General features: G+C 46.8%; 2 protein-coding genes across 2 annotated transcripts in view; both read left to right on the top strand.

Moving 5' to 3' along the window:
- The window catches only part of LOC124620345 (CCR4-NOT transcription complex subunit 6-like), a 135,900-nt gene extending 121,970 nt beyond the window's left edge, over positions 1–13,930 (top strand). Inside the window, exon 7 of the mRNA XM_047147019.1 lies at positions 13,775–13,930. Coding sequence (XP_047002975.1) covers positions 13,775–13,930 — 156 coding nt within the window. The remainder of the gene's footprint in view (positions 1–13,774) is intronic.
- A 5,168-nt stretch (positions 13,931–19,098) lies between these two features.
- Positions 19,099–21,519, top strand: LOC124620344 (translation initiation factor IF-2-like). Its single transcript, XM_047147017.1, has 2 exons — positions 19,099–19,603; positions 19,733–21,519. The coding sequence occupies exons 1-2, from the start codon at positions 19,342–19,344 to the stop codon at positions 20,851–20,853; spliced, it is 1,383 nt and encodes a 460-aa protein (XP_047002973.1). The 5' UTR covers positions 19,099–19,341; the 3' UTR covers positions 20,854–21,519.
- Positions 21,520–22,053: the final 534 nt, after the last annotated feature.

Here is a 22,053-nt window from a genome sequence, read left to right as displayed (position 1 = left end):
GAGATGAGATGTAGTAGAAACGAAAATAGCGAGAAACTTAACATAAAAATTAGTGACAGTGAATCAGACACAATGAATTAATTCTGTTAACCTGGATGAAACAAGGACGGCGTGAAAATAAGACTAACGCAGACAAAGAGGGCGTTCTTGGCCAAAAGGAATGTAATGAAGAAGTTTCGGAATACGAAATATTGGCCTTAATTTGGAGAAGAAATTTCTGAACGTCTGTGTTTGGAGCGCAGCATTGTATAGAAATGAATTTTGGACTGTGGGAAAACTGGAAAAGAAAAGATTCGAATTGGAGAGGTGGTGAAATGGAAGGCCGTTGAAAATTATGTCGACTTCCCCACAGTGCAACTTGGGAAAAAATTTACAAGAAGCAGGGACAGGATGGTAGGATATTTGTTGAGACACCGAGGAATAACGTGCGTGCTACCTGGGGAAGCTGTGGAGAATAAAATCTGTAGAGGAAACCAGAGACTGTAATATATCCCAGAAATAACTAGGACACTGGGTGCAAATGCTACTCCACGATGAAGACGGAGGCACCGGAGAAGAATCCTTGCGAGCCACATGAAACTACTTGGAAGACCGGTGACCCAAAAAAGAAGAGCGGTTGTGCCACTGGCGCCCATTGTCCAGAGGTAGTGCGGCACTTGCGAGCGCGAGGAGAAAGCGAGCGAACGCTGGCGCGACGTCTTCGCGCTCCAGAAGCACCGGCTGCTTCGCTTTGTGAAGTTGTCGGCGACGCTTTCTATCCCTGTCCGCCTCGTGTCAGTAGATAAGTCATAGCGGAGCGTGCACTGCGGGGCTGCTGCGAGTGATGGTGTCGCAAGTGTAGCTGGCAGGGGACAAGCCGAGTGGCGGCTACCGGCTGCGGCTGCGGCTGCCAGTTACCAGCCCGTGGGTGTGCCGATGCCCACGGGCGTCTGCGCCTCCAACGTCGATCCGTGAGCCGCTACGTACGCATACTTACGTGGACCTGTTTTGTAGTATTGTAGCTCACATCCAAAGTAAGGTTTACGAAAGGACTACTTTCTGGCGTCAAGTTTCCCTAAATAAGACAAAACTTACTGACGTCAGTGAGCAAACTCAAAAGAAAACTGCTAAATATAATCCAACTTCATCACCGAAATTATACAAACAGGTAATTGTATAAACCAGCGTCATCTGTGAGATATGTCTACTATTTTCGTAAATGCTTAACTGAAGAACAATGCATCAACTCTCTTCGTTTGACAATGTCCTCCGTGTAAAAAGCTTCGCGATTGGTTAGCGGAAATTGATCGATGCGTTAAGATCCACAAAAACCGGTTGTGCTCAGCATAATTGTAGGGTTGTAATAAGTGACTCACCGTGAAATACAGGTCGTCGAAGAGTACAATAAACTCTTTTGTGGATGGATGTTTAGCTGTGAGAAAGATGTGTTCCCGATGAATTTCAACACAGTTCCACCTCGTGCCAGTTGGTGGAAGGGATGCTGGAAAAGACTCCGATGAAGGGAATGCAAAATCCGTGTACTACATCGGAACAGGAGTCGAAAGTTCGATATTTTCAGAAGAACCGAAACTAAGCAGCAAGTAACTGTTTGATGGTTCGAAGATTCACCGAAACCAACAAAAGTGCCAGGAAAATGACTGCTCGCATCGTTGATGACACTTGACATGCCACGGACTGAAGGACAGTCAGTGCTGATTAGCACACACCAATTACTTTGCCACAAATCATCGTTGAAATCAAGAAAACGGAAAGACGTTGAATGATGTGTAATGAGGACAGTGCGAGGGGGCGCAAAACTCCCCAATCAACTGACCACTTGACGGGGACGAGCGTCTCATTGCTCGCATTCACAAGAGCGTGTCCTTAAGCTGGGAAGTATGAGAGGGGAGAAGCTACGCGTGTCACTTTCCCGGGGAATAACGAAATAGTTTTGAGATTTCACAGCAAATGGCTGTAGAGACACTTTCTGCTAGTCAAAAGCCGTTATGTATTGTGACTTTTTCGAGCTGATGCTGAAGTAGTACGAGTGTTTGGCGGGGCAGATGGTTCTTATTTTCTCCTAGTGGGGGCAGTTGCTCTTCGCGGAGTGCGCCCTTGCTCATTCACCACAGTTATCGCTTAACGACTTATTGTTCTTTCTTCTTCCTGTCGTTCTTCTACCAGACAAAAATGTGGGTACAGCTGATTTTTATCGGCTGAAGAAGTCGCTGAATTCTTCCAAAACTGTCTTTTTCGTGCAACACCATCAGGATGGAAAAAGTTCCAAAATTATTTCGAATACCTGCAGAAATGTGTTAATGGCTTATGTTTTGAGGAAAAAATGCTTTTCGTCTACTATTTTTGTTAAAACTTAAGAGACAAACATCGCGCACACGACGGTACGATTATGCGCCATTGCTCCGTGGCAATAAGGCAAATATTCCAAGTAAATACGCAGTGTGGTCGTGACGATACCCTAATATTAAAATGAAGAAACTAGATTGGACACGGGCCATGACACTGTTTTGTGAATTAGTCAAGGGAAACTCACGCAAGTTGCATGGATTTAGTTATTAACCGAAGCGGCTGTGATTAATGTTACGGCGAACATGTTGTCTGCTTTGCAATAAATGCACAGGTATTGGTCAGGAAGATAAAACATTCTCCCTCTGTTGACTTCCACGTTGTCACTAATTCTTGCGGCTTTGGACATGGTATGATCAATTAGTACAGAAGTGTATTTTGAATTTGTTGACGCGTAGAGTTGAAAGCTCCATTGTGGCTGTTGTGGTTGAATCGTGAGGTTCTTCCTGAATTCGGCTATAGCCTCTGTGCCTGAAAGTTATAATGCGAGGGAAAGTGCTGGTAGAAATAAGAAGTTGTAGCGGACTAAAAACTGTGTGCTGTTGCCTAGGCGTTTCCTCGCGCAGAGATCCGCGTACTCGCTTACTGAGAACCTCAGTCGTCGACCATCATTTGTGTGTAACTCCCAGATGTGCTCGCAGCAACCGGTAGGAGCCTGATGCCGTGGCTTAGGTCTACAGAATAGCGTTAACTAGCCTCACTCGAGCAGCACGCGAATTAACCCGTCACATCAGGCTTATGTAAGAGCCAGGATGTCGAGCACTCACCCCAATGTGACAAGTACAACAAAGAACACAGCATTAAATAAGCCTTATCTCGAGAAACTCGTCTATTCGGCTGGGCCTTTCTCCATGACTACCTGCTAACGCTCCCCGTAACTGCTGCCATTGTTCCGCGGTCACGTTGCGCCGCACAGAGGTTCCAAGGTTCGATATCCGACGAAAACAGACGCAGTAGTAAGGTCAGACGCAGACGAGCCTTATTTTTGTGAGCCCCTGAAAGGCGGCAGTAAAGACAAGTAATTAACGTAAGCAACCTTGTCACAGTGTATACATGTCGCTGACGCTGGACGTTTGATATGTTGTTCAGAGCATCCTACTTCATCCATGGACACTGTAGGCAAGCACGGACGGCGTCGACGGCCTACATTCGTTTAAAAAGATGTCGCATTTCAGGCGTGCGTCTCGAAAAATTGTACAACACGTTGTCACTGTGGACCGGATAAGACGAATCCGTATCTGGTACGGCGTGAGTCGTCGCAATTCGGCGTCTACACTGACGTGTCTAAAGTGTAACGGGGAGGTACATCCTGCCAGCTCCAAATGAAAACAATATCAGCAGATACCATTGGACAGAGACTCCCCCTCCCCCCCCCCCCCCCCCCCCCACACACACACACCTCAAAAGCCATGCCATCAATAACACGTTCACCTCAATAGCCTTTTCGTCAGCAGAAAAGTGCACAAAATTCTAGCTGTAGTATTTCTGTACTATTCCGATTAAGAAATTTTACAATTTGTGTAAAAGTAAGGGTGAAATATACCAAAATATAGAGAAAAATTCAAACGTAATGAGAAGAAGATTCATACTTTTGGGATATTTATTTCGAATGCAAGATAGTAGATTAAGAAATAAGATTTTCAAATATTTAGGAAGTAAGAAGTCCACAACAAGCTGCGTTAAGAAAGTAAGCAAGGGTTTATTTAAAAAAAATACAAAAACAGGAGATATAAACAACAGAGAAGCCTTCAGGGGAAAGTATTGGAAACTGGGGAGCTAAAAATACTTTGTTCAAAATGGTCAGAAGACAGAGAGAAGAAACGTAGCGAACAGATGAAAGCATACGGCAAGGAGGAAGAATAGAACGAAGAATTGAAATTGGAACGTGTCCTCAGATAAATTATTAGCAGTTAAAAAAATGAAATGCTGACTTCGAACGTGAACGTGGTCAGGTGATTCGGTGTCACTTCTGTCATATGCCTGTACACGAGATTTGCACACTCCTAAACATCCCTAGGTCCGCTGTTTCCGATGTGATAGTGACGTGGAAACGTGAAGGGACACGAACAGCAGTACCAGCTTTGCATCTTGGTGAATATAGAATGGCAAGTCATTAATATATATTAAGAAAAGCAGAGGCTCCAAGACCGATCCTTGCGGCACCCCATTCTTGATTGTTCCCCAGTTTGAGAAATCACCAGTTATTTGCATATTATGTGGACCGCTTATTTCAACTTCCTGCACTCTTCCAGTTAGGCCTGATTTAAACCATTTGAGCACTGTCCCATTCATAGCACAGTACTTGAGATTAGCTAGAAGTATTCCATGATTTACACAATCAGTCTACCTGCTGAAGATTTTCTCTGAAATTTCGAATTGTTGAGTGATTAATTGAACGCACAACTTTGGGGGGTTGTTTTGAATTACTGAATGGAGCTATGTCATATACTGTAACTACCTGAGCACCATGATCAGAAAGGCCATTCTCAACAGGACAAGAATTTATGTTTTTAAACCTATCTTGGTCTATAAAAGTGTTATCTATCAATGTGCTGCTGTCCTTTACTACCCGAGTAGGAAAATTAGTGATAGATGTCAAATTGAAAGAACCGAGCAAGACTTCCAGGTCATTCTTCCTATTACACTCTTTCAGTGTATCAACATGGAAGTCCCCACAAATAGTAATTTGCTTTCCCCTATCTGACAGATAGCGCAAGTTTTCCAGGATAAATGAAAGTTTTAGGGAACCTATATACTATTACAATTATAAAAGAGCCCTCCTTCAGTTTAAGTTGACAGGCACATACTTCTATATGTTGCTCTAGACAAAACTTTTTTGTATCTAAGCTTTCGACACAGTGATAACTTTTGACATATATCGCAACTCCTCCTCTCACCTTATTCTCTCTACTCATATGTACAGCTAGTTTATAACCACTGATATTTACCTTTTCCATATCAGACACAATGTGATGCTCAGACAGGCATAGTATATCTATTACATTATAAGATTGAATGTCATCTAAACAAACCAGGAGCTCATCTACTTTATTCTTCAATCCCGGGATATTTTGGTGAAAAATGGTAACATTATTTTTTACTTTACTTTTGTGAGAATCTACTTTTTTCTTTACTCCACCAATATTTTGGTTAAATATGGTAACATTATTATTTACTTTCCTGTTGTGAGAATTTTGTGAGTTTTAGACCACTTTAGCACCTGCCCGCCTGAACTTCTCATTGGACACCGATATTAGTCTAAAAAAGTCTAAAAAAGAGATACATCCATGAGTACTAGTGTCCCCCCTTACGGGTTTCGCTAACAACCCTGGTTTACCCTTCTCTTTCCTATTGAGGTTTAGCCCATGCCTTGTGAAATCCCCCCTACCAATAGCCTCGACAGGAACCAATCTAATGTCTGACAGAGTGGCCGCCCTACGCAACTGATCAAACTCCATATTTACCCTCCTGACAGAGCGGTTCAACTGGGGCTGATCATGCCGCACGAAAGCAGGCACCAGCTCAACTTTGGTATGGGTCGTTGCTCTGTAGTGGACTTGCCTGACGTGAATGCCGTAGAACACCTGTGTGATGTTTCGGAACGCCGACTTGGTGCCAGGCCTCACCGATTGACATCGATAGTCTGCTCAGTGCACCAATCTGTTAAGAACGGGCTCCCATTCCCCAAGAAACCTTCCAGCACCTGATCGAACGTATGCCTGCGTGAGTGGAAGCTGTCATCAAGGCTAAAGGTGGGCCAACACCATATTGAATTCCAGCGCCACGAACTTATAAGTCATTTTCAGCCAGGTATCCGGACACTTTTGATCACATATATTTACAAATCCCCCGCCCCCCCCCCCCCCCCCCCCCCCCTATGAACCATGGAACTTGCCGTTGGTGGGGACGCTTGCGTGCCTCAGCGATACAGATGGCCGTACCGTAGGTGCAACCACAACGGAGGGGTATCTGTTGAGAGGCCAGACAAACGTGTGGTTCCTGAAGAGGGGCAGCAGCCTTTTCAGTAGTTGCACGGGGAACAATCTGGATGATTGACTGATCTGGCCTTGTAACACTAACCAAAACGGCCTTGCTGTGTTGGTACTGCGAACGGCTGAAAGCAAGGGGAAACTACAGCCGTAATTTTTCTCGAGGGCATGCAGCTTTACTGTATAGTTAAATGATGATGGCGTCCTCTTGAGTAAAATATTCCGGAGGTAAAATAGTCCCCCATTCGGATCTCCGGGCGGGGACTACTCAAGAGGATGTCGTTATCAGGAGAAAGAAAACTGGCGTTCTACGGATCGGAGCGTGGAATGTCAGATCCCTTAATCGGGCAGGTAGGTTAGAAAATTTAAAAAGAGAAATGGATAGGTTAAAGTTAGATGTAGTGGGAATTAGTGAAGTTCGGTTGCATGAGGAACAAGACTTTTGATCAGATGACTACAGGGTTATAAACACAAAATCAAATAGGGGTAATGCAGGAGTAGGTTTAATAATGAATAGGAAAATAGGAATGCGGGTAAGCTACTACAAACATCATAGTGAACGCATTATTGTGGCCAAAATAGGTACGAAGCCCACGCCTACCACAGTAGTACAAGTTTATGTGCCAACTAGCTCTGCAGATGACGAAGAAATTGAAGAAATGTATGATGAAATAAAAGAAATTATTCAGATAGTGAAGGGAGACGAAAATTTAATAGTCATGGATGACTGGAATTCGTCAGTAGGAAAAGGGAGAGAAGGAAACGTAGTGGGTGAATATGGATTGGGGCTAAGAAAAAGGGGAGGAAGCCGCCTGATAGAATTTTGCACGGAGCACAACTTAATAATAGCTAACACTTGGTTCAAGAATCATAAAAGAAGGTTGTATACATGGAAGAAGCCTGGAGATACTGACAGGTTTCAGATAGATTAATATAATGGTAAGACAGAGATTTAGGAACCAGGTTTTAAATTGTAAGACATTTCCAGGGGCAGATGTGGACTCTAACCACAATCTATTGGTTGTTAACTGTAGATTAAAACTGAAGAAACTACAAAAAGGTGGTAATTTAAGGAGATGGGACCTGTATAAACTGACTAAACCAGAGATTGTACAGAGTTTCTGAGAGCATAAGGGGACAATTGACAAGAGTGGGGGTAAGAAATACAGTAGAAGAAGAATGGGTAGCTTTGAGGGATGAAGTAATGAAGGCAGCAGAGGATCAAGTAGGTAAAAAGACGAGGGCTAGTAGAAATCCTTGGGTAACAGAAGAAATACTGAATGTAATTGATGAAAGGAGAAAATATAAAAATGCAGTAAATGAATCAGGCAGAAAGGAATACAAACGTCTGCCGGCCGAAGTGGCCGTGCGGTTAAAGGCGCTGCAGTCTGGAACCGCAGGACCGCTACGGTCGCAGGTTCGAATCCTGCCTCGGGCATGGATGTTTGTGATGTCCTTAGGTTAGTTAGGTTTAACTAGTTCTAAGTTCTAGGGGACTAATGACCTCAGCAGTTGAGTCCCATAGTGCTCAGAGGCATTTGAACCATTTTTGAATACAAACGTCTCAAAAACGAGATCGACAGGAAGTGCAAAATGGCTAAGCAGAGATGGCTAGAGGACAAATGTAAGGATGTAGGGGCTTATATCACTAGGGGTAAGATAGATACTGCCTAGAGGAAAATTAGAGAGACCCTTGGAGAAAAGAGAACCACTTGTATGAATATCAAGAGCTCAGATGGAAACCTAACCGAAGAAGGGAAAGCAGAAAGGTGGAAGGAGTATATAGAGGGTCTGTATAAGGGTGGTGTACTTGAGAACAATATTATGGAAATGGAATAGAATGTAGAGGAAGATACTGCGAGAAGAGTTTGACAGAGCACTGAAAGACCTAAGTCGAAACAAGGTTCAAATGGCTCTGAGCACTATGGGACTCAACTGCTGAGGTCATTAGTCCCCTAGAACTTAGAACTAGTTAAACCTAACTAACCTAAGGACATCACACACATCCATGCCCGAGGCAGGATTCGAACCTGCGACCGTAGCGGTCTCGCGGTTCCAGACTGCAGCGCCAGAACCGCGCGGCCACTTCGGCCGGCTTCGAAACAAGGCCCCGGGAGTAGACAACATTCCATTAGAACTATTGACAGCCTTGGGAGAGCCAGTCCTGACAAAACTCTACCATCTGGTGAGCAAGATGTATGAGACAGGTGAAATACCCTCCGGCTTCAAGAAGAATATAATAATTCCAATCCCAAAGAAAGCAGGTGTTGACAGATGTGAAAATTACCGAACTATCAGTTTAATAAGTCACAGCTGCAAAATACTAACGCGAATTCTTTAGAGACGAATGGAAAAACTGGTAGAAGAGGACCACGGGGAAGATCAGTTTGGATTCCGTAGAAATGTTGGAACACGTGAGGCAATACTAACCTTACGACTTATCTTAGAAGAAAGATTAAGGAAAGGCAAACCTACGTTTCTAGCATTTGTAGACTTAGAGAAAGCTTTTGACAATGTTAACTGGAATACTCTCTTTCAAATTCTGAAGGTGGCAGGTATAAAATACAGGGAGCGAAAGGCTATTTACAATTTGTACAGAAATCAGATGGCAGTTATAAGAGTTGAGGGGCATGAAAGGGAAGCAGTGGTTGGGAAAGGAGTGAGACAGGGTTGTAGCCTCTCCCCGATGTTATTCAATCTGTATATTGAGCAAGCAGTAAAGGAAACAAAAGAAAAATTCGGAGTAGGTATTAAAATTCATGGACAAGAAGCAAAAACTTTGAGGTTCGCCGATGACATTGTAATTCTGTCAGACAGCAAAGGACTTGGAAGAGCAGTTGAACGGAATGGACAGTGTCTTTAAAGAAGGATATAAGATGAACATCAACAAAAGCAAAACGAGGATAATCGAATGTAGTCAAATTAAATCGGGTGATGCTGAGGGGATTAGATTAGGAAATGAGACACTTAAAGTAGTAAAGGAGTTTTGCTATTTAGGGAGTAAAATAACTGATGATGGTCGAAGTAGAGAGGATATAAAATGTAGACTGGCAATGGCAAGGAAAGCGTTTCTCAAGAAGAGAAATTTGTTAACATTGAGTATAGATTTAAGTGTCAGGAAGTCGTTTCTGAAAGTATTTGTATGGAGTGTAGCCATGTATAGAAGTGAAACATGGACGATAAATAGTTTGGACAAGAAGAGAATAGAAGCTTTCGAAATGTGGTGCTCCAGAAGAATGCTGAAGATTAGATGGGTAGATCACATAACTGATGAGGAAATATTGAATAGGATTGGGGAGAAGAGAAGTTTGTAGCACAACTTGACTAGAAGACGGGCTTGGTTGGTAGGACATGTTCTGAGGCATCAAGGGATCACCAATTTAGTATTGGAGGCCGGCGTGGAGGGTAAAAATCGTAGAGGGAGACCAAGACATGAATACACTCAGCAGATTCAGAAGGATGTAGGTTGCAGTAGGTACTGGGAGATGAAGAAACTTGCACTGGATAGAGTAGCATGTAGAGCTGCATCCAACCAGTCTCAGGACTGAAGACCACAACAACAACATATTTACAAATACGGTTTCTGCATATCACCAATTTGGCAACAATTGAATACAATCTCTAATCTGTACACAGCAAAAGAGTCCTTACATTACAAAAACAGTCCTTACATTACAAAAACATTCTGCTAAAAGGAAACCTTTCAACTTGCACTTTAAATTGTAGAATGTATCTTTCAAATCAGACGTACTGGAAATGGAACCCCACGAAAACTGCAATCCTTTTTGTACAAGGTTATTAAGCGCTAATAGTTCCCGCAGAGACAGTGCTGAGTTTACTTTTCTCGTAGTACGTGACCGCAATCAGGGCTTCCGTGCAGATAGAACCCAATATACCACTATCGGGAGTGCTGCAGAATGGTCACTGTTTGCAACATATAGTATAAAGTGTCTAATCGATAGCGTCGAATGTTCCGTACAAAACTGATTGCAACACCAGGAGACTTGCGAAATGCGCCGATACATGAAAAGTAACTTATTAGTGATAAATCAGTAGATACGAAACTGAGGTTCGTTGGATAGATCTTAATGAAATGTAATTCGTCAATGAAAGAAGTGGCTTTCAAACCATTCACCTCTCCTTGTGTTTGAGTATTGCTCGTCATTATCTAATCCGTATCTGGTTGTATTAATAGAGATGATAAAACGAAAAGCGGCGTTACGTCACATATGGAATGCGCGAGAGCGCTGCGTAGATGCTCAGCATTCTCCAGTGGCAATCGTTCCAACAGAGCCGTCCTTCATCACGCAGAATACCGAAAATATATGTTCCAAGAAAATATGAGGAGCTCTCTCGCAAGTCTCGAGAAGGGACATCCACAGAGACTGCGTAGTAGGATCACAAGTGCAAACTTTTCGAGATTGCCTTATTGTATCAGATAAGATATGGCTGTAATGTCCAGAAGACAAAGTTGGATTTGCAAAGTGGCGCAAAGAATCAAACATGAATCATGTTGCCTACCCCCACTCTGGTCACCCGGGTTACGTTCCTTCCGATCAGAAGACTAAGCACTTGAATGCAGTTTTGCTGTAGATAATGTTGTAACTTGCTTACCTCACTTTGTAACTCTTTAGTGGATGCAGGGGCGAGGAAAAGATGCGGTTCGTGGACAGAGAATTCAGATATTAATTTATTCTGCATCTAATATCATATAGTAAAAATAATATACAGGGTGTACATAAAGTCCGGGAACACTTTCAATTATTTATTGCACAAGAACCAAACATTCTACAAATATCATACGTATGCCATTTTGAAGAGAAACGCTGAAAGATTTGTTTTCCATGTATACCGCCACAGCGTAGTTTGGTAATCTGCCGATAGTCAGCGCTAGTCGCGAACATGGCGAGTTCAGGTGCGGAGCGAGCTTTCTGTGTGTTGGAGTTCGACAAAAACAAGTGTGCTACAGCTGTTCAACGGATGTTTAGAACCAAGTACAGTAAGTAGCCACCAACAAGGAAGGGCGTTTACCACTGGCACAACAAATTCGTTGCGACGGGCTTTTGTCGAACTTAAACACACAGAAAGTTCCCTCAGCACCTGAAGTCGCCATGTTTGCGACTAGCACTGACTATCGGCAAATTACCAAACTACACTGGGGCGGTATACATGAAAAACAACTTTCAGGGTTTCTTTTCAAAATGACGTATGATATCTGCAAAATGTTTGGTTCTTGTGCAATAAATAATTGAAAGTGTTCCTGGGATTTATGTACACCCTGTATAACTTAGTTTGCTGTAGTTGCGGCGTCAGTTGCTGACAGTAGGTTTGAATGTTAAAATAAATACAGATAAAAATGTTTTCAATTCTGTCAACCTTCAGTATAACAACTATTCCATAGATGAAGAGCCCTGGCCGCTATGGAAGTGTGTGAATGTTATGAAATGTCAAACACACAAATTATGTAGTTGGAGCTCCGGAGAGGGGATAACTGCGTATCATTGACAGCGTTGGAGGCTGTAGGAAACCAGGCGGCGTGACTGCCGGCGCGCGTGTTTTAAAGTGCAGCCGACGGGATTGCGTCCGATACCGTAGATAATAATACACAAACAGAAAACCACTACCCATACTTCAAATGTATTACTGTAAAAATGTAAATGTAAGAGAAGTTTAATAATAATAATAATAATAATTAAACTCCGCCGGAAGAGGCCATGAAGGCCCGCCGGTACCGACCATCCGCTGTGTCACCCGCAGCCCACAAGCGTCACTGGATGGGGATATGGAGGGGCGTGTGGTCAACAAACCGCTCTCTCTCTGCCGTATGTCAGTTTGCGAGATCGGAGCCGCTACTTCTCAGACAAGTAGTCCTCCGTTTGCGTCACAAGGGCTGAGTGCATTCCTCCTGCCAACAGCACTCGGCAGACGGATTATCACCCATCCATGTGCTAGCCCAGCCCGACAGCTCTTAACTTCGGTGATCCGACAGGAACTGGCGTTACCACTGCGACAAGGCCGAATAATAGTAATGTAGAGTGGCAATCGATGTGTGTTCCAGACCAGGATTCGAACCCGGAGCTCTTGCTACCTGCGAAAACTGTATAATGAAACTTCTTAGTGTGTGAGTGGTGCCTTGCAGTATGTGCATGCATATACACAAAACGTGCATTATACAATTTTCACTGCTTCGGGATGATGAGCAACCTGCACTGGAGCATAATGGCGTGGATTCTTCATCGTAAGTAACGGAAACATCCTCCCTTTAATAATAACAGTTTGTTTACATCACTTAAAATCGTTGTGAGGCACAGTTACAGTTAAAAAGACGTTGTCTCACATCTTGTTTTGGCTGTAGGGCACCACCACCCCAAGGAAATTTCGTCATGTGGGGAAACAAAAAGAAAAATCTAACGTAAAACGTGAACTAGCCGTCTGAAGATAACCTGTCGGTTCGAAACCGGTAACGGCGCTGTTTAAATAAATAAATAGCATTGTAAAACGTGGCTGGTGGCTGTAATCTTCTGTGTAAGAGTCAACCTATAACACATTTTCTGCTTCCGCAATGTATTGTGAACATCGCGGCAGCTGCGCTAGGGACGTGACTCGTGAGTTTCCGTGGATAATATTGTAACTACTAAATAACCACCAACTGTCTCACCTTTTATTGTAAAAAAGAAAAATGGTTGTTCTTACTCCACAGTGCTAATATAAAGGCAGTAGCAAAAGAGATACCTGTGATGCATTTCATTTTTTATCTATGTCAGTTATTTTCAAGTTTCCACAAAGGTCTAGTTTGTCAGGGCCCCGGAAGTCGGAATTTGCTGTCTTCGTAACAGGTAATTTTGTCCAAATTTTTTTTCGTCGGTTCTGCTGACGTCCGCAGTAGCGATGTCGATGGTCGACACTTTCATTAGCAATAACGTTAAGGTGCATTCGAACCATTTTTTTTCTTTTTCTACAGTCATGCACACACATAGAGGTTTGTTTGTTTGAGGCGAATGTGTGGCTTATCAGCAAGCTGAACACGTTGTAAGTTGCTCAGTGTAATCGAAAAATTGACTTTGTTCTGCGAGAAATAGTGTGTTTATTGTAGGCAGGAGAGTTAATGTCACTCATAATTCTTTTTCACGTAGCAAATGCGTATTCAGCCATTGATAGTTAACCTCAGCGTGTTGTGAAATCGCCTGGTAAATACGTAACCACAACGGCACCAGGTGAAATTTCTGGAGTGACTGCGAAATCTTGATATTCGAAAGCCCAATTCAGATAGGTCTTCACCTAAACTGCACGGGCAGACGTCGAAGATGGTTGGGTTTCTCCAGTTTGACGCGAACTGGAACACCCCTGGGGCAGTCTTGGCGCTCTCTCCGTCGACAAGTCGTCGCCAGGTCAAAACTGTCTTCCTTGCGCCGGTGCAGGGCGTCGCGCGTGTTATTGTATAGGAGGATGCCGACCCCTGTGGCGACCCGCAGTTCAGGCGTATTGACGGCGCCGCTGCCGAGAACCTGACGGGAGCGTGGTTGCAGTGTTTCTTAGAGCGCGGCTGGTGTACGGCCGCGCTGCTCGACGAGGGCCGGCCAAACACCGAGTGTGAATGAACGCGGTGCACTAGCAGGGAGGGCAGGAGGACGTACGTTTGCGTTTGGATGCTTGTGTAAAACGACATGTTGAGACACAACAAACTTCTTTTTATCTCGCAAACATCATTATAATACGCATACGGAAAATGGGTGAGCAATAAAGAACACATTGAGGCAAAGCATGAACGGAAAGAAAAATATTTTACTTTTTTGGGGACTGCTCTCGAATTTATTTTTACTGCAGACCCTTTTTTTCCACATTCGCATTCCACTGACGATTACGAGGGCTCTTATTACTAAGTTGTTCAGTACACGTACTTCGGATGTGAGGCCACAAAGCAGATGTACGTTCTCATATCTTTACCACGACCACTGTCAAATGTGGACTCGGGCCCAAAACATTGTCCGGGAAGAGAAATGAAAGTAACAGATGTCTGAAACTCGTCATTTACACAGTTTGTATTGGCTCTGAGGCGTGGATGTCGAGACAGTTGCTTTAAACATTTAGCGATGCTGGTGACTTAAGAAAATATGAAAATCGAAGGCAACAGATTGATATGTTTTTCTGTTCTCGATGAAAATTTTTATTATCTCTCGGTAATCTCCTTACAGTGACAAAGTATTTAGCATAAAGTAATTGCGCTAAATTTTCCGACAAAATCCGTCTCATTTGCTTTCTTCTGACAGCGATATCAAAATTGTCTGTCTCATTCTGATGGAATTTTGGGCGAGGTGCATGGTGTCATTGCATCTTCTGTAAAAAAATTTCGACCATATTTAATGCGTTGTTTTCTGTCCGAAGACATTTTTGATGCAGCTCTGTACCCTGGCACGCCGTTTCGTGTCTGCATAACTACCACAACCTGCTTACTGCATTAAAGCCTTGCAGTCCCTCCTACCCACTTCTCCACTTCCTGCCATACAAAATTACGATGCCTTCATGACTCAACATTTGTCGCTTTATATGGTCCCCTATTTTCATCACTTTGTGCCACAAATTTCTTATTTTCCTCGTTCGAATCAGTATCGCCCCCCCCCCCCCCCCCCGCTCCCCCGCCACTTAGTGTGTACTGATCTAATCTTGAGCACCCTTCTGTAGCAACATATTTCTTGTTATGTCTCCGTGCTCGTCGTCAAATGTGGGCTACCTAAGGAGCCTTCTTACTCGGATCGCTAGACAAGATTCAAACAAATCGTATTCATGAGTTTTATTACGAAATGAAGAGAAACAGTACTTAACTTTGATAATCACACAAAAGAGTCGCAAGCAAAGGGGAAATACGAAATAAACAAGCTTCTTCAGTATATACTATTCCAAGTCGGTGATACATAGAGATTAGACGCGAATTAACTAGAGTTGACGCTTTTGTCCAAGTAGCTAGACTTGAAACTGCTATTGACTTGAGCCGCTACCAGTCGGGGGTGGCGCTTATGACCTCTCCACATAGGGGCCGCTGCTGTCGCGTTGTCGTCCTGGAGATGGGCCGGTCAGCGTGCGATTGCCCGACGTCTTCTCACAGCCATCCCTTCTCTACCGTTCACGACTGACGTTGCGGCGCTTGACTTTACGCCGTAACATTTCTAATGCTTCTGTTATCTTCTTGTCTGAAGTGGTTATCGTTCGCGTTTCAGTTCCGCACATGGCTACTCTCCAGATAAATATCTTGTGGCATTTCCCGTATTCGGTGCGATTATTTGGAATGCCGAGTCTATCTGTTCCAGACTCGCCTTTCTTCTGAGCACTCGAATAAATGTTCTAACTCAGGTGAAGCGTCCATCAAATAGGGGACGGGTACTGAAAATCCGCCAACATACGTAACGGGTAATTAATTAAACTGTCTATTTGTGGCCCTAAAGGTGCATCTGACTGCATGTTAGAAAAAAGACCTCTTCCCTCCGTAACAGTTTGAAGTCGTAGAATCTACATCAGTTCCAATTAATACATGTTCTTGTCTAGTTTCACGTAATGTTGCTCACTCAGTAAAATTCTGCGCTGCATTTTATAATCTGGAAATTCAGACTTATATTTTCTCAAAATTCTAAGAAACACAACGTAATGCTGAAATTACACAACTCGTATTCGTGGTAATAAACATTAGCAAGTGTTGCGCCTCGTAAATCGTCAGCTATCCTCTAAATAATTTCCTCGAATATTAATGTGATGTTCGTTCAAATAGACTGGCTTGGCGCACATATATATCGTTACGTCAGTCTGTTAAGTATACACTGCAAAGTGTGTCTCACACCCAGTTGAGATCAGCTCCCCATTTAGAGGTGTTGGCCACCGGCCGCTGCTTGTCCTCAGACCGGTTGTCATGCTGCCCGCGCACGGAATTTGATTTAGATTCGACGTTGCCGTGTGTGAGCAGATTAGCGTATTTTTTCGTGATTCGTGTTTTCGGAGAGCACGCCTGTCGTTTTAAGTCTGAGTATTGTGCTCGGAGGCGTGCCCACACGGCTCAGCTGGTAGCGTGCCCACACGGCGCTGTAGGCAGCGACTCGGTGCCGTGCAGGCCAGTGCGGCACAAGTAGTTCGACGTGTGCGTGAGATGAGGTGCAGTGCCGCAGCTGACAAGGCGGCCTCTCGGTAAATCGATTTCTGTAGTTTTCTTCATTTGTGGTACGTAATAGTCAGCACTCATATGTACCTCTCCGAAGGCTGTTCCAAGCAATTCTGAAAAATTCTCCACAAAATCAACCCACGTGGGCCTGTGGCAGAATGTGTGCTCGCTGCGTGGCAGGCTCGGGTGCGATGCTAGGTGGAATCAAATTTTTGAACAAAGGTCCCCGTTGTCGGAGCATTTAGGTGAAGCGTAAGACACAACAGATAGAAAAAATTAATTTCCATTTTTAATTATACAATCGTGACTAACAATCATTTATAAGAGATCAGTGATTGAGAATATTTGTTTGAAATGTAACCTGTATTTTTTGTGCGATATATAGCTAATTGGAAATCAGAACACGCGCATTTTTCGAAGAAATGGCAATTGGACGTTTTAATTAGCATAATGTTTACAAATTTATTTAGTTTCTTAGAATCAATATAATACATACTTCGTCGTTCTAAGTTAATTTGTGCTGGTGCCTGTCGTCGGAGCATTGTTATCTAGCGGAAAATCACCGTATTGCTAGTTTCCGAGGTCCAGGTTCGGAGCGAAGTTTGGAGAAATCGACGTTTATCACGTGAAGCTGTAAACCCAAAAACTTGTAAGTCTAAAGGATCAAAGTGTACTACTCTTAATTTGAAATTAATTGCAATAAGAGGCGCGTGCACTACGCTGTGGGGAGTCCGCGACCGGCCAGTGCAGGGGAGGCGGGCCGGGCCGCGGCGCGCCCACCTGTCGCTCGCACAGTGGCTGCTAGGGGGCTCGCGGTTTCCGGAGATGCTTCAGTTACGTTTGTGGTAACATTTCCAGAGATATTCAGTTGCATCTTGACAAAATTTCGGGCCGCTGCAAACACTGGCAGTTTGGTCTTAATGTAAAGACGTGCAAAATTGTGTGTACTTGTCGAAACTCGAAACGCGTCTCCTTCGTCTACGGAATTGGTAGGTCACAACTGACCTGACTTGAGTCGTACAAATATCTGGGACCAACGCTGTATTGACATATAAAATGGAAGTACCGCGCAGGTTCAGTTGTAAGTAGAACAAATGGCAGGCAACGATTAATTGGAAAATGATAGCTTGCTAAAACGACAATGCGTACACACTGTTTTCTGGACATGTGAAGTGTGTGGCACAAGTAGTATCAAGATGAACGAACATGTTTTATTTAGCGATTCGAATGGTCAGAGGCGTATTTGACGGGTGTGTACTGCAACGCGACTGATGAAGAAACTTTAATTGGCACACACATAAAAAACACATCCTACATATCGAGTGAATGTGCTCACTGAACGACGATACTTGACCGTATCTTTCGCTCACGCACGTATCTATATCGTAACGACCGTACAGATGAGACTAGGCAAATTGCAGCTCGCTCAAACCCGCATCCCGCCATCCTGACTTAGGTTTTCCGTCGTTTCCCTAAATCACTTCACGCAAATGCCGGGATGGTTTCTTTGAAAGGGAACGGCCGATTTCCTTCCGTAATCCGATAGGACCGACGACCTCTCTATTTGGTCCCGGCTCTGAAATCGACCACCCAACCGACCAGCTCGCGCACAATCGTGTAAGCATTCTTCATTCGTATGCTGCATCCGTGGATGGAATGTGGACGTAGTTGAATATACAGTACAATAAAAGGTGCTCGCTTTCACTCACTCCCTACTGATTGCCAAAGTAGAGATGTAGATTTGGAAATGGCAGGAAATCATTTGAGAAGATAACATACATTGTACAACCTGTTAGAAGATAATATACATTGTACAACCTGTTAACCACCGATTGTGTAGCAAATTGTAGAGCGAATAGTGGAGGCTACCACAAGCAATATCCTGTACCACGTTTCGTTTCTAAACTATTACCTGCAGTATGCACAACTGTTACGATTTTATTATTGTCATTGTACAAGTTGTGTACTGGAAGAAGTGGTATCCTTCTGCATTGCTGGTATGGATACCGAAGTGAAGCAACGTCTGGTCTTCCCTTTTTGGACACATTATATTGTATTAGATTTGTTTATGGAAAGGATCGCGCGTAGTATTATCAGCAAACGCTGTTTAGTTGCGAGTTGCTCGCTTTTCGTAACACTTTTGTATTGACGTTATCTTGTTTCGGAGAGAGAGCTGTAATAAACAGAGTGAACTGATGAGGGAGCGGACGTAAATGCCGTTTTGGCTACAACCTGAAGTTTCTGCGTCGATCGACCAAGGCGCAAACAGGCGAAATAATTTGTTTAGTTTATTACGCCGCAGTTCTCGAGCGGGTCCGCCTCGTGTACGGGCAGGACGTCACGAACGGATAAGAAAGGCGTCAGAGGAAGAGGGCGGAGCGGCACTTTGGCGACGACGTTTGTGTGTCGCGCGAAAAGTGCGGGCTAGTTTCTCCGGTGGGCCGGTGAGGACCTACTTCCACGACGAGAGCAGAGCAGAAGTAGGCGCCGAAGGTGAAATCCGAAGAAGTGCACCTAAATCCTTCACGGGAGTGACGTAGCCTCGTTTTCACGGCGGGGAAGAGAGAGAGAGAGAGAGAGAGAGAGAGACAGAGAGAGAGAGACGAAGCGGCGCCGTAGTTGAGCGCGCTGTCACCAGGAGCGCTGCGGCGATGTGGGTTAGCAGCAGCTGGGCGCAGCAGTCGGCTCAGTCAGTGTTCGCCGGGACGCCTGACCGTACGCGTCGAAGCGAGGAGGACAGACAGAACGCGACACAGACAGTACAGAGAGATCGCGCAAAGCTGGTGGAGAGAGATAAGCGAGGTCGGTGCGCTGTCGCCTCACGATGGGGTGAAGTCCGTGGCGGGCTGGCGAGCGGCGGAGCCCACCATGAGCCCCGCCTCGCAGGGCGGCCTGGAGCTGAAGCGCTACATCGGCAGCTGCCTCATCTCGGCGCCGCGTAAGGCGGGCGTAGGCTGCAGGGGGGCGGCGGGCGAGGGCGGCGCGGCGCTGGTGGCGGGTTCTGGGCCGGCACCGGCGCCGCTGTGCGGCCTGCCGCTCATCTCGCTGGCGGCGCGGCCCGGCGCCTTCTCGCGGCTCGCCATGCACACGCAGGGTGCGCCGCTCATCCTGGCCGGCCGGTACGGCGCTCGCAAGCAGGGCCAGGGCCAGCGGCAGCAGCCGCAGCAGCGGGGGCAGGGGGTGGCCCACCAGCAGCCGCAGACCGCGGCCCGCAGGCGCGCGCCCGCGCTGGCGCCGGCCGTGGCGCGCGCCGCCGAAGGCGCCACGCAGGCCGCCGCGGCCGGAGGCGGCAGGGCCACCAGCAGCGACTCGCTCAACACGGCTAGCGACGAGAGCTCGGGCCCGTCCGAGAACAGCCTGCCGCGCATCATCAAGCCCCGCAAGCGGCGCAAGAAGGACCGGAAGCCGCCGCCGGCGCCGGCGCCCGCCGCCCACCAGCCGGCCGCGCCGCCCTCTCCGGAGGCGGCCGCCCCGGAGGGCTCCAGCATAGTGACGCTGCGGCCGTACGTGCCGCTGTGCTTCGAGCTGTACGACGGCGCGCGGCCGCCTCCAGCCGCCGCCACGGCCAGCACGCGCCGGGCTGCAGAGCCGAAGCGCAGCGAGCCCCCCAGGAGCAAGCCGAGGCCGCAGCTGCAGCTGCAGGTGCAGGTGGCGCGCAGCGAAGACGGCGAGGCCGCCCGCCAGCAGCAGCTGCAGAGCCCGCCTGCCCCCTCGACGTCGGCGTCGCCGTCCGTGTGCCAGTGCCGCTACTGCGACCCCCGCGGCCACATTTGGGACGTGCGCCGGCACTGCTACTCGCCGGTGCTGACGGCGCCTCCCCCGGACGAGTCCCCGTTCGCCAGCATCCCCCTGTTCCTGAGCGCGCCGCCCGCCGGCCACGCCGCCGACACCGACGACGGCTTCTTCAGCGACGACCTGCCCACGTCCACGTCGCCCACCTCCCTCTCTGGCGACCCCGAAGACCCGCCGGCCGACGGCGGCAGCACGCTGCGCCGCAGCTGGAGCGGCTGCTCCTCCTCTTCTTCTTTCTCCTCGTCTTCTTCTTCTTCTTCTTCTTCTTCGTCGCCGTCGTCCCTCGCCGGTGACCCTGGCGGCCGCGCGCACACTGCGGCCGTCGCCTCGCAGGGGCTGCAGGTGTCCACCGAGATAGTCACCTCCCCCAACGGCCACCGCGACCTCGAGATCAGGTTCTACTCGAGCTCGCCGCCGGGCCGGGAGGCTGCTGCTAGCGAGTCCCGCGTCCGGACGGAGGCGGCGTGGCCCGCGAGGCGGCCGGGAGGCGGCGGCCTGTGGGGCGGCGGCCAGGCGGACGAGCGCGGCGCCGGCGCCGGCGCGCTCGGCGACGAGGTGCTGCGGCTCAGCATACGCGCCGAGGAGTAGCCCGCGCGTCTGTGTGTGAACACCGTTCTGTCCGACAGCGTGGTCCACACTTCACAACCTCACCTACTCGTCTCCTGCACGCACTGCTTTCGGTCGCCGTCACTCGCAACTCGGTGGTGCCTCATCCGTTCTTCCTAGCACGCCGTAGAAACCGTTGTCGGCGACAGAACGGGTACGATTCTACGAACTCGTTTCGGCTTGCAAAACATTTACGTAAGTGCAAACATTTCACGTTCGGAGCAGTATTACTGGTGGTTTCCAACTTCGAGTCTGGCTCCGGTACATTCGCGGAAAGTCGCTACTGACAGAATTATCGTCGAACCGCAGTGTTACGACGTTAAGTCAGCGTCTGGTGCGTAACCCGAATTCCGCGTGGATGTTACTTGTCGTACACTTCCTACAGCATTGATGTTGTGACACTGAATGATCTTTGAAGAACACTTCGGGGGCTCGAGTTAATATTTGTAATTTACGGTGTCATTTTCAAATCGGATAACAACGGATCCCAAAGTGTGAGACAACGCAGTATTTCGCTGCGTTCATGTTCTGCGTATGATGTTAACTTGTTCGAGGACATAACACAGTACTGTTGAGTTACTTGATGACAAGATCATATCTCTCTCTCTCTCTCTCTCTCTCTCTCTCTCTCTCCCCCTCTCTCCCCCCCCCCCCCCCCCCCCCCTACCTACCTACCTATCTATCTATCGCGCGCGCGCGCGCGCGAGTGTGTGTGTGTGTGACTAGGTGGAGCTTCAGTAGGTTAGTAAAGAAAGTAGTGATTCTATTATGGGCGTGGGAAAGTGGGGACCTCTTGTGCTTTGTAGTTTAGACGGGGAGGCCGCTGTAAGCCGTTTAGTTGGCGACCTTGACGTGCAGTCGTGCGCCCGTTTGACATTCCCGGGGCCACGCGCTCTCGTCTGCATGTTTACAGTAGTAGCGTAGTCGCCACGGCAGGCGGAGAGCCGGCAACTAGTTGGCACAGTGTCCGCTGTGCTGGTCAGTGCAGCGGCTCTTGTTGCTTTGTCACCCCCGTATCGTTCTTCTTTCACAAGCATTCGTATTCGACTCATCTTCGGAAATGAGTGTACCTACTTGTGACAGATGACCATCTGTACCTGACTGAAAGTCACGTCTGTGCTTCCTCGATCACATCTCTCAATAATAACGCATTCAACGTAGTCGTGATCTCACCACAGCGGA

The sequence above is a fragment of the Schistocerca americana genome, chromosome 6 (genome assembly GCF_021461395.2).
Source record: "Schistocerca americana isolate TAMUIC-IGC-003095 chromosome 6, iqSchAmer2.1, whole genome shotgun sequence".
In the NCBI taxonomy this organism is placed as follows: domain Eukaryota; kingdom Metazoa; phylum Arthropoda; class Insecta; order Orthoptera; family Acrididae; genus Schistocerca; species Schistocerca americana.
The sequence above is the reverse complement of the archived record's forward strand: the minus strand, read 5'-3'. Positions and strand labels throughout refer to the sequence as shown.

Excerpts from the sequence above, each read along its gene's own strand:
- LOC124620344 (XM_047147017.1), top strand. The coding sequence starts at position 19,342 with ATGAGCCCCGCCTCGCAGGGCGGCCTGGAGCTGAAGCGCTACATCGGC. Across the intron at positions 19,604-19,732 it reads GGCCGGCCGGTACGGCGCTC|GCGCCACGCAGGCCGCCGCG; the intron begins GCAAGCAGGGCC and ends GCGCCGCCGAAG.